This window comes from Ceratina calcarata, unplaced genomic scaffold, assembly GCF_001652005.2.
Source record: "Ceratina calcarata isolate Rehan_Ccalc_2016 unplaced genomic scaffold, ASM165200v1 scaffold78.2, whole genome shotgun sequence".
NCBI lineage: Eukaryota > Metazoa > Arthropoda > Insecta > Hymenoptera > Apidae > Ceratina > Ceratina calcarata.
Genome location: NW_017179105.1, coordinates 2,542,195 through 2,554,620, shown reverse-complemented (window position 1 = coordinate 2,554,620; position 12,426 = coordinate 2,542,195). Strand labels below are relative to the sequence as shown.

At 39.9% G+C, this 12,426-nt stretch overlaps 2 protein-coding genes across 3 annotated transcripts in view; both read left to right on the top strand.

Moving 5' to 3' along the window:
* Positions 1-247: 247 nt before the first annotated feature.
* On the top strand, positions 248-6,051 carry Cand1 (Cullin-associated and neddylation-dissociated 1). Of its 2 annotated transcripts, XM_018034427.2 has the most exons (17): positions 248-597; positions 993-1,162; positions 1,362-1,575; positions 1,646-1,938; positions 2,008-2,170; positions 2,242-2,515; positions 2,586-3,092; positions 3,153-3,436; positions 3,494-3,625; positions 3,693-3,861; positions 3,929-4,217; positions 4,278-4,476; positions 4,552-4,809; positions 4,875-5,063; positions 5,142-5,385; positions 5,449-5,595; positions 5,672-6,051. In XM_018034427.2, the coding sequence occupies exons 1-17, from the start codon at positions 556-558 to the stop codon at positions 5,803-5,805; spliced, it is 3,708 nt and encodes a 1,235-aa protein (XP_017889916.1). In that variant the 5' UTR covers positions 248-555; the 3' UTR covers positions 5,806-6,051. The 2 variants fall into 2 exon arrangements, with proteins under 2 accessions (XP_017889916.1, XP_026674029.1); XM_026818228.1 differs by lacking the exon at positions 248-597 and having other exon boundaries at positions 1,071-1,162; positions 1,344-1,575.
* A 2,273-nt stretch (positions 6,052-8,324) lies between these two features.
* LOC108630873 (transmembrane protein 205) overlaps positions 8,325-12,426 on the top strand; it is a 9,184-nt gene continuing 5,082 nt past the window's right edge. Inside the window, exon 1 of the mRNA XM_018034426.2 lies at positions 8,325-8,602. Within this exon, the coding sequence (XP_017889915.1) occupies positions 8,325-8,602 (278 nt within the window). The remainder of the gene's footprint in view (positions 8,603-12,426) is intronic.

Genomic DNA, 12,426 nt, shown 5'->3' with positions numbered 1-12,426 from the left:
TATTTAAAATCAGAAGTAATATATATAATTATTGTTTGTGTTAAAAGTTAAGATGATAAATTGTAATTATTTAATGGGAAATAAACTTTGAACCTGTTTGAACCTTTCAGTGACGTGAAATTAATTATTCCTTAATATGTACCACGAAGTGACGATGATTATCAATATTTAAACAACGAAAAAAATATTTATCATCATCCTTTAATTTACGTAAAGTTAAGGTCATTGGGATGGTAATCGGCCGATCGTGGCGCTGTGCCCCGATATGTTTCTTTTCCGCGATTATTGCTGCGCTAGTTGTACGAGTGTAATTACTATCAAAATTTTGGCAGTCCAAGTTGCGGTAAAGATTCGCATTATTGAAATGCTGCCGACGGCGAAATTTCATTAAAGAACAGTTTGTAACGCGGCTCGTGATCGAATAAACCGAATCGAATTCCGTGTCGTCTGCTCTGACGGAACTTCGTAATTTTTGTTTCTTTTCGTTTCATTATAGCGTAGAATATTGGAACGATAAACGACAACTGTAACCGGCTGTGAAAAAACACTTCGATCATGGCTAGTGTTTCTTACCAAATAGCAAACTTGCTGGAAAAGGTATTTAAGTGCACCACGTTCCACGATTATTAATATTCACTCCGTAACATTCGCTCCAGGATATTTCTTAAAACGTTAAGAGATGACGACCCGGTGATAATATCGAACTTCCTATTAACCTCTCATTGCTCTTTAAAAGACACATTGTAACTTCCGTAAGAAGTTTCCTAAAACCCTTTGTTATGAGCAATGGTCCTGTATTTTTCAAAGACAATTTACTCGTCCCAAAACTCCATAAGAATATTATAATATATTGTAGATTTTGTAATAAAGCAGTTTACACCTTGCACTGCATTTATTTTTATACATGACAAGTCTTTCTCATCTGTTTAACGACGACTTTAATTATGTATTCTTTATTTAAAAATCATATGTAACACATTTTATGATCTTAGATGACATCCACAGACAAGGATTTTAGATTTATGGCAACCAATGATTTGATGAGCGAACTACAGAAGGATAATATCAAGCTGGACGATGATTCTGAGCGTAAAGTCGTTAAAATGCTTTTAAAGTTATTGGAAGACAAAAATGGAGAAGTACAAAATCTTGCTGTAAAATGGTACAGTTATATCTGGATTAAATAATAAATCTTCATCTCGTCTAGCAGATTTCCGAACAATCTTTTTTCATTACTTCGTATCCTAGTCGGTCTGTTCTGTTTGAAAGTTGTCTAAGTTCTTTGCCTGCTCGAGCTCGTATTACTTTTGCAAGGTTTTCTTTGTATTTGGACACGATTACAGAAACGTGTCCAATTTCAGTTTGGGCCCATTAGTGAATAAAGTGAAGGAGTACCAGGTGGAAACGATTGTAGACGCCCTGTGCATCAACATGGTATCAGATAAGGAACAGTTAAGGGATATTTCAAGTATCGGCTTGAAGACCGTAATATCCGAGCTTCCTTTAGGATCCAGTGCGCTAGTCGCGAACGTTTGTAAACGAATAACTGGCCGACTGAGCAATGCTATAGAGAAAGTAATTATTAACAACGACTGCTGACAATCCATTATCATCCGAAACAGGGAATTAATTGATTCGTATTTAGCAGGAAGACGTGTCTGTACAACTCGAGGCACTGGATATTATGGCTGACCTACTGTCTCGATTTGGTGCTTTATTAATCACGTTCCATTCCACTATTTTGTCTGCGTTATTACCACAACTCTCGTCACCACGTCAAGCAGTTCGGAAGCGTACTATAATAGCTTTGAGTCACCTCTTAACGTCGAGTAACAATTACTTGTACAACAAACTTTTGGATCATCTTTTAGAAGGTCTTTGTACACAAACCGAAAAGAATGTGATACGTACTTATATACAGTGCATTGCTTCCATTTGGTATGTGTTTCTCGGATCAATCTTTCAAATAGATTTTCAGCTATTTATCAATTGTTGTTTTCTTTTCAGCCGTCAAGCGGGGCACAGATTTGGCGAGCAAATAGAGAAAGTCATGCCGTTAATTGTACAATATAGCAACGAGGACGATGACGAATTAAGAGAATATTGTCTACAAGCGTTTGAATCTTTTGTATACAGATGCCCAAAAGAAATTACACCACATATAAACAAAGTGAGCATTCTTCGCCGTTCGAATCTTTGGTCATTTTCAGAAATTGGAATTAAACGTTGTTACCTTCTCAGATCATCGAAATTTGTTTGGCTTATATCACGTATGACCCGAACTACAATTACGATGACGATATGAATGACATGTCCGATGGGGAAGACGTTATGATGGAAGTGGAAGAAGATGGAGAGGAGGACGCGGAGGATGAATACTCGGACGATGACGATATGAGTTGGAAAGTTCGTAGGGCGGCTGCGAAATGCCTTGAAGCTGTTGTATCTAGTAGACGAGAGCTTCTGCCCGAACTTTATAAAGTCGTTTCCCCAGCTTTGATCGCAAGATTTAAAGGTATCTTTCGCGAGCAACAGAAACACAAAGAAAACTGTTCTCGTAATAAAACGTGCACGTATTTTTATAGAAAGGGAGGAAAACGTAAAGTCAGATATTTTCCACGCGTACATCGCCCTTCTGAGGCAAACAAGACCAGCGTCTGGTGTAGCCCTCGATCCCGACGCGATGGAGGACGATGACGGGCCGATCGCGTTGCTTCAGCAACAAGTCCCGTTGATCGTAAAAGCCGTTCATCGTCAGATGAAAGAGAAGAGCATAAAGACCAGACAGGATTGTTTCTCGCTGTTGAAGGAATTAGTACTCGTGCTGCCAGGTGCTTTGAGCAATCATATACCAGCGTTAATACCTGGTATACAATATTCTCTGGGGGAGAAGAATTCCTCGTCGAACATGAAGATCGACACGTTGGCTTTTGTACATACGTTGTTAATAACCCATCAACCTGACGCGTTCCACGCACATATGGCGGTGTTGGCGCCTCCGATTATCGCCTCTGTCAGTGACCCGTTTTACAAAATCACGGCCGAAGCGTTGCTGGTCTTGCAGCAACTTGTACAAGTCATCAGACCTCACGGTAAGTGAAAATAATATTTCGCCAAACCGTAGGGAATAAATGAAAGCTGTCTGGTTTCAGAGAAAACGTGTTACTTCGATTTCACGTCGTTGTCTGGAGAGATTTATCGTTGTACGTTAATGAGATTGAAAACGGCGGACATCGATCAGGAAGTGAAGGAGAGAGCAATCGCTTGCATGGGTCAGATTCTCGCGCATTTCGGTGACACTTTATCGGATGAGTTGCACGTATGCCTTCCTATATTCTTAGACAGGCTCCGTAATGAAATTACGCGACTTACTACAGTGAAAGCTTTAACGTGTATAGCATCGTCTCCTTTGAGAGTAGATCTCAATCAAATTATGGTACGTATTCGTGTTCCGTGTTACAAACTTATGTTAACGTCGTGCTACTTTTTGTAGGAAGAAGCAATTCCGATTCTTGGGTCCTTCTTAAGAAAAAATCAACGAGCCTTGAAATTATGCTCTCTTCCACTTTTGGACACTCTCGTTCGAAATTATAGTTCTACTCTTCATGCAGATTTGTTAGATAAGGTAAAGTAATTATAAAACGGTAATTGGTGTCTGTGTTGACTTTCAATATTTAAAAATGTTCCATTAGGTTACCACGGAATTACCAGCGTTATTAAATGAGGCTGATTTACATATCGCGCAATTAACTCTTAATCTTCTAACGACCATAGCAAAACTGCATCCGGTCGCGCTTACTAGGGTTGCCGACAACATCCTTCCAGAGATACTAGTTTTGGTGAAGTCTCCACTTCTTCAAGGTAGTTACTGCGTTTAAAACAATGCATAATAAGATTCCTAATTATCACTGGTATTTATTTGTGTCAGGAGTGGCTTTGAACTCGATGCTAGACTTTTTCCAAGCCTTGGTACAGGCAGATATACCAGACCTCGGATACAGAGAATTGCTGTCGATGCTTTTGGCTCCGGTCAACCAGTCTGTACTTCACAAACAAGCTTATCATTCCCTGGCCAAGTGTGCAGCCGCGTTGACGATCACTTGGCATGATGAAGCCCAGGCAGTGGTCGAACAATTTTTGAGAGACGTTCAGGACCCTCAGAGCGACGCGCAACACATTTTCGCATTGCTGGTCATCGGTGAAATAGGCAGACACGTGTAAGTTCATACCTTTTACATCGTTCCATCGATTATTTCAATTGATCAATTTTAATCTAGAGATCTGAGCGGTATCGCGTCTCTAAAGCATATAATTCTAAACTCGTTTTCCTGCCACTCGGAGGAAGTGAAATCGGCGGCTAGTTACACGTTAGGTAACATAGCTGTTGGAAACCTACCGGAGTACTTGCCGTTTATATTGAAAGAGATCGAAGCGCAGCCGAAGCGTCAATATCTTCTCTTACACTCGTTAAAAGAGGTGAATTTCATAAGATATCGCTGAAACTGAACTGACGGCCATCGAATACGGTGAATACTTGGATCTTAATTACAGATTATCACGTGTCAGTCAGCTAGTCCGTCTGGTGTTTCTCACTTGCAAAATTTCGTGCCTTCGATCTGGATGCTTTTGTACAGGCACTGCGAATGCACGGAGGAAGGCACGCGTAACGTCGTGGCCGAGTGTCTAGGTAAACTCACTCTAATAGATCCGGTCACTTTGTTACCCAGATTGCAGGAGTCATTAAAATCACTGTCTCCGCTTATGAGAACCACAACAGTCACCGCTGTTAAATTCACCATTTCCGATCAGGTATCTCTATTCTTCATTATTATCATTATTACAGATTGAATCATACGATTTTTATTCTTTTACAGCCACAACAAATCGATGCTATGTTAAAAAATTGCATGGGCAATTTCTTAGTCGCTCTAGAGGATCCTGATTTGAACGTGAGGAGGGTAGCTTTAGTTGCATTTAACTCGGCGGCACACAATAAACCGATGCTCATAAGAGACTTGTTAGATTCCGTGTTGCCACATCTTTATACCGAAACTAAGATAAAGGTAATTTATAAGTTCTATTCGACGGCAGGGTATCATTTATCTCATTAATTATACGTTTCATTGATGATTCATGTGTAGAAAGAACTGATAAGAGAGGTCGAGATGGGTCCCTTCAAACACACGGTAGACGATGGCTTAGATCTCAGAAAAGCTGCATTCGAATGCATGTACACGTTGCTCGATTCTTGTCTCGATCGACTCGACGTATTCGAATTTTTGAACCACGTCGAGAACGGTCTCAGAGATCACTATGATATTAAGATGCTAACTTATTTAATGACCGCCAGACTGGCTCAGTTATGTCCGACAGCAGTCTTGCAGAGTGAGTATAAAATGCGTGAATTAATTCCCGACGTTTATCATTGAATCGCTCGATTGTCTTCAGGGTTGGAACGACTGGTGGAACCGTTGAAGAGCACTTGTACAATGAAAGTAAAAGCTAATTCGGTGAAACAGGAGTACGAGAAACAGGACGAACTTAAACGTTCGGCATTGAGAGCTGTGGCAGCGTTGTTAACTATCCCAGATGCAGGTAAACGATATAAACAATTTTCAATACACGTCGATATTAATATTACTATTGCACATTTAAATGTATTATTTTACAGACAAAAATCCATCGTTAAGCGAATTCGTGACGCAGATCAAATCAACGCCCGAACTCCAACCACTTTTCGAGATGATTCAGAAGGATTGTAACGGGAGTAACATGAACGAAACCAACGTGATGGATCAGAGCTAAAATGTCTACGACTTACTTTTGTATTTCACCGAAAATCGCTGTTAGCTAAGCATCCACGGTCATATTACTCATAGTTTATTTCTATACGTTATTTTTTCATTATTATCTTCGATCTGAACTGTAGTTTGAAATGAATGTGATCATGTAACACGTCATGTATAAATTATAAAATAAATTTGCCAATTGTAAGCATCTTACAGTAACGTACCGGTTACCCTTTTAGTAATAAATTATACCGGAAACGAGTTCTAGCTCTAATTTTACCTACCTTCTCTTTTAGACAAGTAGAAGATGCTCTAGCGGTATCTTGTTTTATTTTATAAATCAACAATGATTCCAAGCAATGCTTCTTATAAAATAATTATTATATTTATACAAATGTTTTCTGGTTGTACGCATCGACCGAAGAACATGCGATCCATCATTTCACGCCTGCAGATACATAATACGCGTTCCATTTGCTGACCCACATATTGGAATCATCAATAAATTTATTAGCAAGGCTAACTTCCACTTTCCCTCCAAACAAACCGATGGACCATCTGCTAGCTGCACTGTTTTATTTCACCCAATTAAAACTACGTTTATCTCAATCTACATACTGGCTACGCGCGTGACTCTATAAAAAGATTGCCTCTACTTTGCATAGGTATCCTTCGTATCGAAACTCATTCTTAATTCGGAATGTTATATTTCGAACGAGACTGTACCATCGCGTATCGGATCTAAAAATCAGCGGAGTCGAACTGGTTTTTATGTTTCTCGCCCACGGGGATTTCCTTCGCACCTATACTGTTAGAAACCACCGTAGATTCTTGTACCAGTCCAAACTCAACGAGATCTTATAAATTCAAGAAAATCATTTTCGTAATATTCTCTTCGCTTTCGATTCGCCATTTGAATCAGCGCATTGCTAAGTGTTTGATAAAAGCGTCTTGGATCATTGATTATTGAACCATTTAGCGTGAGGAACTGGGTTTGTTTCTCTTTACGAGCTCGTGATCATCCTCCGCAGTCCTTCACCTAATTCTGAAAAACCTGACTTTAATCACGTTTCGCACTCAAAACCTTTCTATTTCCCATAACTCCAAATTCGAGATTTAATACATCTAACGAATATCTCTCATAATTAATAAAATATTAAAATCAAACTAGAACAATTCTAATTATCTTGTATATGAAGTTACAAATTATTCAGAAATTGAAACTAGGCCAAATATTCGCTACGTGATTCCCCGAATCGTCAGATACGAAACGTTCAAACGCTGCAAGGAATCACGTAGACAGACACCATACGCCGAACCGCTTTTAACTTCTAACGATGTTCAACGTGTTCCACTGCTGTGACTATGGAACACGGACAGATCGACGGCTGCCCATTAATTACATTTATATCTTTCCTCGAAGCGTTACATGCTCCACGCTAGACAACTTTTTCTTCTCACATACCGATTCTTTGTTCTCGCGTAAGTTACTGACCGTTACATCATTCATAGTTGTCTCCCCCTAAACGCTTTCGAATTTAGAAATTTCGTAATCTTCAAGTTTAATTAAAAACAGGACCAGTCACTTTTCTTAGAATTCTAATTCGATGTTCTATACTAATAAAATTGCAAAGCCAATTTGTTTGGCACTTTTAATCGTTCTACAATAATTATTCGACTGCTTGTTCGATCACTTGTAATAAATAAAAAGGAGAATATCTTTATACTGATAAACGGATATAAAGAAGTATTAATCGCTACTCGAATGATAAATATAAAAAATTAAACATTGTAGGACAGATAATAGCAATCTGTAAAGGGAATTTCCGTTTTAAACATTAGCACATTTTTACTATTGACAATGTTTGTTACCGCAATCATATATCCTACGATTCATCGTTTCTTTATACCGAATCTACAATTTGGTTTATTCCCCTACTTCGTGGGTTTTTAAAATGACGTGAACTGATCCCGACTGCTTTTGACACATTCTGTCGTATTCTTAAAAAACTACGAAATTATTTACGAGAAAAGTGATTTACTCTTACTCGGCCTTGGTAATTGCCGCACTTTCGATACTTCTCTTTTCGCGTAAATCACGGGATGGACATTTCGTATTGTAAGAGCAAATAAATCCAATGAGTCCTGACGATCAGGGCGCCAGGTATAATTCGAGCATTGTAATTAAAATGATGGCATTTTTACACCCTGGCAGATCAGTGAACTCATCAATCGTAAATTTAAGATTTCTTATACGGCAAACTCTTCTGATTACTCGATCCCACGATTGGTTCATCGGCGATCACTGGTGGGGAAGTATAAAACGGGGTTACATCCACGGAGCAGCGCACTGTGCGACAGTACAAGTCCGCGCTCGCGTCTGATTCCATTGTGCTTTTCAAAATTATCTACGAATTATCACGTCAAATTGTAAGATCGCCTTGTGCGTAATCATTAGATCAGATTGGGCACGTTTCGTAGCTCTATTCGCTTCCTTTTTGTCACACACGCGTTTAACAGCCGGTTGTCAGAGCCATGTGTGTACGTACGGTGGTAGGTAACGAGAGCAACGAGCCGGTAGTGGTATACAGTAATCAGACGAACAAGCTTCAAAAAGCGAAGGAAAAATACATGAAGCTGCACGACGACATGGTGACCAAAGAGTTGGAGATCATCAAAAAGCGAAAGAACGAATCGGTTTTTATCCCAGAACTGGCTGATGACATCCTGAGGGCTAGCACCATTAACTACAGCTCGCTTTTGAACACTTCGGCCAAGTACTACGAGGTGGTGCAGCAGACAAAGCTGTTCAAGTAAGTCACTTCCTCGCACGTTTACAGATTGAATCTTTAATCCGATTGAACACCGATTAACGTTTGGTTCTCGATTCGGATTTTATTAATTCAAAATTGCAATTATTTAATTGAAAAATCTACGATCCCGCTCTCTCGTTATTCTTTTATTGCGACGACGAATGGGACGTTACTCCACCTGTTGATTAGCTTTAATCGCTGACCACAGAAATGTAGTTCGAAACGAATTACAACACCTGTTGTACTTCAACAAGTGTTCGTTTCACGCGAAACTTTATCCTCCTGGAATTCGCGCAAATACTTAAGATTTTCTTAAGTGAAAGCTGCCAGTTCGCTATCTTCGTATACAAATTACCCGTAGTCGATGGAATCTTTTTCGTTTCTCAGTAGAAAACCGTTTTTTTTTAGCTGTCTGCATCAAGATATATGCATAACTAGTTAGCAACGCGAAATCTTACTTAGATCGTCTTAAATAATAGTATCGTTCGCCAGATTGGAATATCTTTCAATAATTCTACATCCGTGGTGCGAATGGAATGTAAGACAGTACAAATATTGAATAAACTGTAAAATCGTAACTGTGAATTTACTCCATTCAGATGTAATCTCGAACATTTAACAGGTGATAATTACGCAGCTCGTTGATAATATGAACATCATACGTAACGAGATAAAATTATTTTTATCATATTAGATCTAGTCACCAACTAAGATTTCTGTACCTATTAAAAACGTCACAGGAACATCGATCTGAAAAGCTTCCGTTAGATAGACGTTCCATTTCTCAAAATCGTGTCACCGTATCATAGATAACGATCGAAGATAGTTTCCACCTCCCGCCTGGTCGCAATACTCGTGAATTAATGTAAGTCACGTGATGAACTTTTTATATCGCATTATCGAAACTTCCAAGGCAAATCGTGTGAGCTGTATCCCGTATCATCCACGCCGTAATGCAAATAAAACACTTTGATTTTCTACCGATAACACGTACCACGTTCTGAATTCATGATTTCAATTTCATAAACGATTGTTCCTTGAATTTATGTTAACTGTCTGGAACGATATGCCACGTCCTCGTAAAAAGAAATGCAATGGGATTATGAATGCAGCTCCTAAGATCCTTGGACGAGACGGACAAACGGTACAGTTGAATAATTCAAGCCTCGGTTATCATTGTAACATAACGACAAGGGTAAAAAAAACGAGACTCTAAAACGGAACTTAAAGGCTCGTTACACTCGTCCAACATGCTACGTGACTACACGAGCAAGTAGAAATGGCACCGAATAGCCTACATGATACGGTTCGTACTTGACCCGCGGCAAGAGCAAATCTTGTCAAACATAAAGCAGATAAATACGATCGTTTAAAAGTTTAATTAATAATCGTAAAGTAGAATATGAAACGAGATCCGCGTTCTTTTCAGAGATTTTATAATCTAGATTAGTTCTCGCAAATAAGACGGAAATTCGGTAGACGTGTTTGCTCGCTAAACATTAGAAGCTCTTGAATCATCTCTGTCGCTTATCCATCACTGACGATATTTATTGATCCAAGCTTGCTCTTTGATCCCCGATTCGCGCGGTCGAAATTAATCCTGATTATTAATCCTCCGTTCGTATATTGCCTCGAGTTACGTTTATTTTCAAACCGATTGAACACGCAAAGGATAATAGGCCATTGAACATTGATATACGAACGTGTATTTGCAGAGTTCGATGGACAGGTCAGTTAGGATCCCAAATAAAGATTTACTTTCGACTTTCTTGGGTGTGCGCGACGCTATTTGCGTTCGGCTTTTAAAAGTGCATTCACTTCCAGCTAAAATTAGTCGAGGTAAATAATAATTGCGGGATTCACGACATGCCAACTACGTGGAATGCAGTTGTGTCTCGCGGTGGGAAAAAAAAAGGTGAGCTATGACACACGGATTTACCGTACAGTCGTGAATCACGCATAATCGTGACAATTTACATAAAAAGAATTTGATAACGGACAGACATAGAGATATATTGTATGTACGTTTAAATACACTTTGCACCTGCTTTATCACGTTCAGTCTCGTACTGCGACTCCCTTTTTTAAGTAGGACGAGCTTGGCGAAGAGTATTTTCAGAATTGTTTAAGACACGAAACACGTTGTCGTTTTGGCTGGTTATCAAGTTTGAAAATACAGCTTTTCGAATAATAACAAAAAATGCAGTCGACGTGAACGAGATTCTTACGTGTCGTTCATCCTCGTAACTGGGAAACCAGTTCGGGGGCTCGGTTTTTGCTGTACAAATCGGGCGATTTAATGATTACGATACACGAAAAACTCGAGAGGAAGCGATTTTTATGTACTCTTGTATTACAATATTACGGTAGAGCAGTAACGCAACGTAACACGATACTTCTTTCATCGTTGACGCTCGTGCCTGACGAGTATACTGTTGAACGAAAGTGTGGAATGAGAAAACAAAAGAAAAGAGTGGGTGAAGGGTGTGTGTATTTCGCTTGGGACTCGCTAATGGTCGAGTTTCAAAGGCCAGCGCTTTAACTAGGGACGAATCGAACGAGTTTTATAAGACAGGAACGCAAACAGCGAATCAACAGGAATTAATAAAAAGTGTCAACGTCGTTAATGAATAACAAGATACGTCAATCATACGGGCGATGCCATTGATTCATGAAGAAATACCGGAATTATTCATGAAAGTCCCCGGAGCCGTAAAACTTTTTTGTCCTCAGGATCGCCGTTTCGCAAGAAAAGGCAGGTAGTTGCCGAAGAATTTTAATGACCGAAATCCCTTCGGCGCATCTGGCCGGTGGCTGGCGCACGGTCAAGAGACACATCTTTAAATTTACTAGAAGAGATGAAAGCGAAAGCTGCAATAACGGTGAACGTTACTCTCGTTCATACGTCCCGTTCTAAAATCGTTCCCGTGAAATATGAATGGCTTTGTCAAGCTCCGGCAAGTGCCAAGCTGATTGTTTGCGCGGTCGACGAAGTCCCGCGTCAGCTTGTTAAGAATATGCGACCGTAAAGCACTTTCAATTTCAAAGTGTGTCTTATACGATTCGGCGAGTTATTCACCTCGTCGATAACGCGACACCCGGCCTGTCGAGTCTTGAAATTGAAGTGGCCGATCATGCGACCGCTGATTTCAATGCTGGCGCATAAGTGCCGGAGGTATTGTTTGATCAGCGTACAAATCAGGATATTGCGAAGCAACGCATGCATACGCGGGCGGGTGAACACGAGCGCATGCAATCCGGGCGAGCGATGGGTTGCGTGCCATCTCGCACGTTTCCCGCTCGCCTCTTGATAACTGGCTCATAATACCATCGCGCCTATTCTATACCTGCTTTGGAACACCAACGCAGCGGACAACAGGTCGATCGTAAACCTGAAGCTGCACGTTGCCGCGTTGTATTACTTCTATAGCTGTCCCTTTTCTTTCGCTCGGCGGTAGATAAAAAAGGACCGGAATCGCTGAATCGAAGGCACGTTTAAGAGAGTTCAGCATTTTTCGTGCCGGGTTTGAACGAGGAAATAATCTATTTATGTCACGGTATATACATGGGGAGAAATTCGTTGGAGGGAATGAAAAACGATTCTAATTGGTATTAATTGATACCAGCGAGAATGGACGATGTGAACCGTGATTCTAAACGATTGATCTATCTGTGTAATCAGGAAACATGCGGGATAACGTTTCTTATCGCTTGAATGAAAGCGATATTAATATTCACATCTCTTTATTATAATATATAGAAATCTAATTGACTTTAGGAAATACAAGCCTAAAAAGTCTGGAATTTTTAACGCCTTCTAGAAT

Excerpts from the sequence above, each read along its gene's own strand:
- Cand1 (XM_018034427.2), top strand. The coding sequence starts at position 556 with ATGGCTAGTGTTTCTTACCAAATAGCAAACTTGCTGGAAAAG. Across the intron at positions 2,171-2,241 it reads TTACACCACATATAAACAAA|ATCATCGAAATTTGTTTGGC; the intron begins GTGAGCATTCTT and ends TTACCTTCTCAG. Across the intron at positions 4,477-4,551 it reads TCTTACACTCGTTAAAAGAG|ATTATCACGTGTCAGTCAGC; the intron begins GTGAATTTCATA and ends TCTTAATTACAG.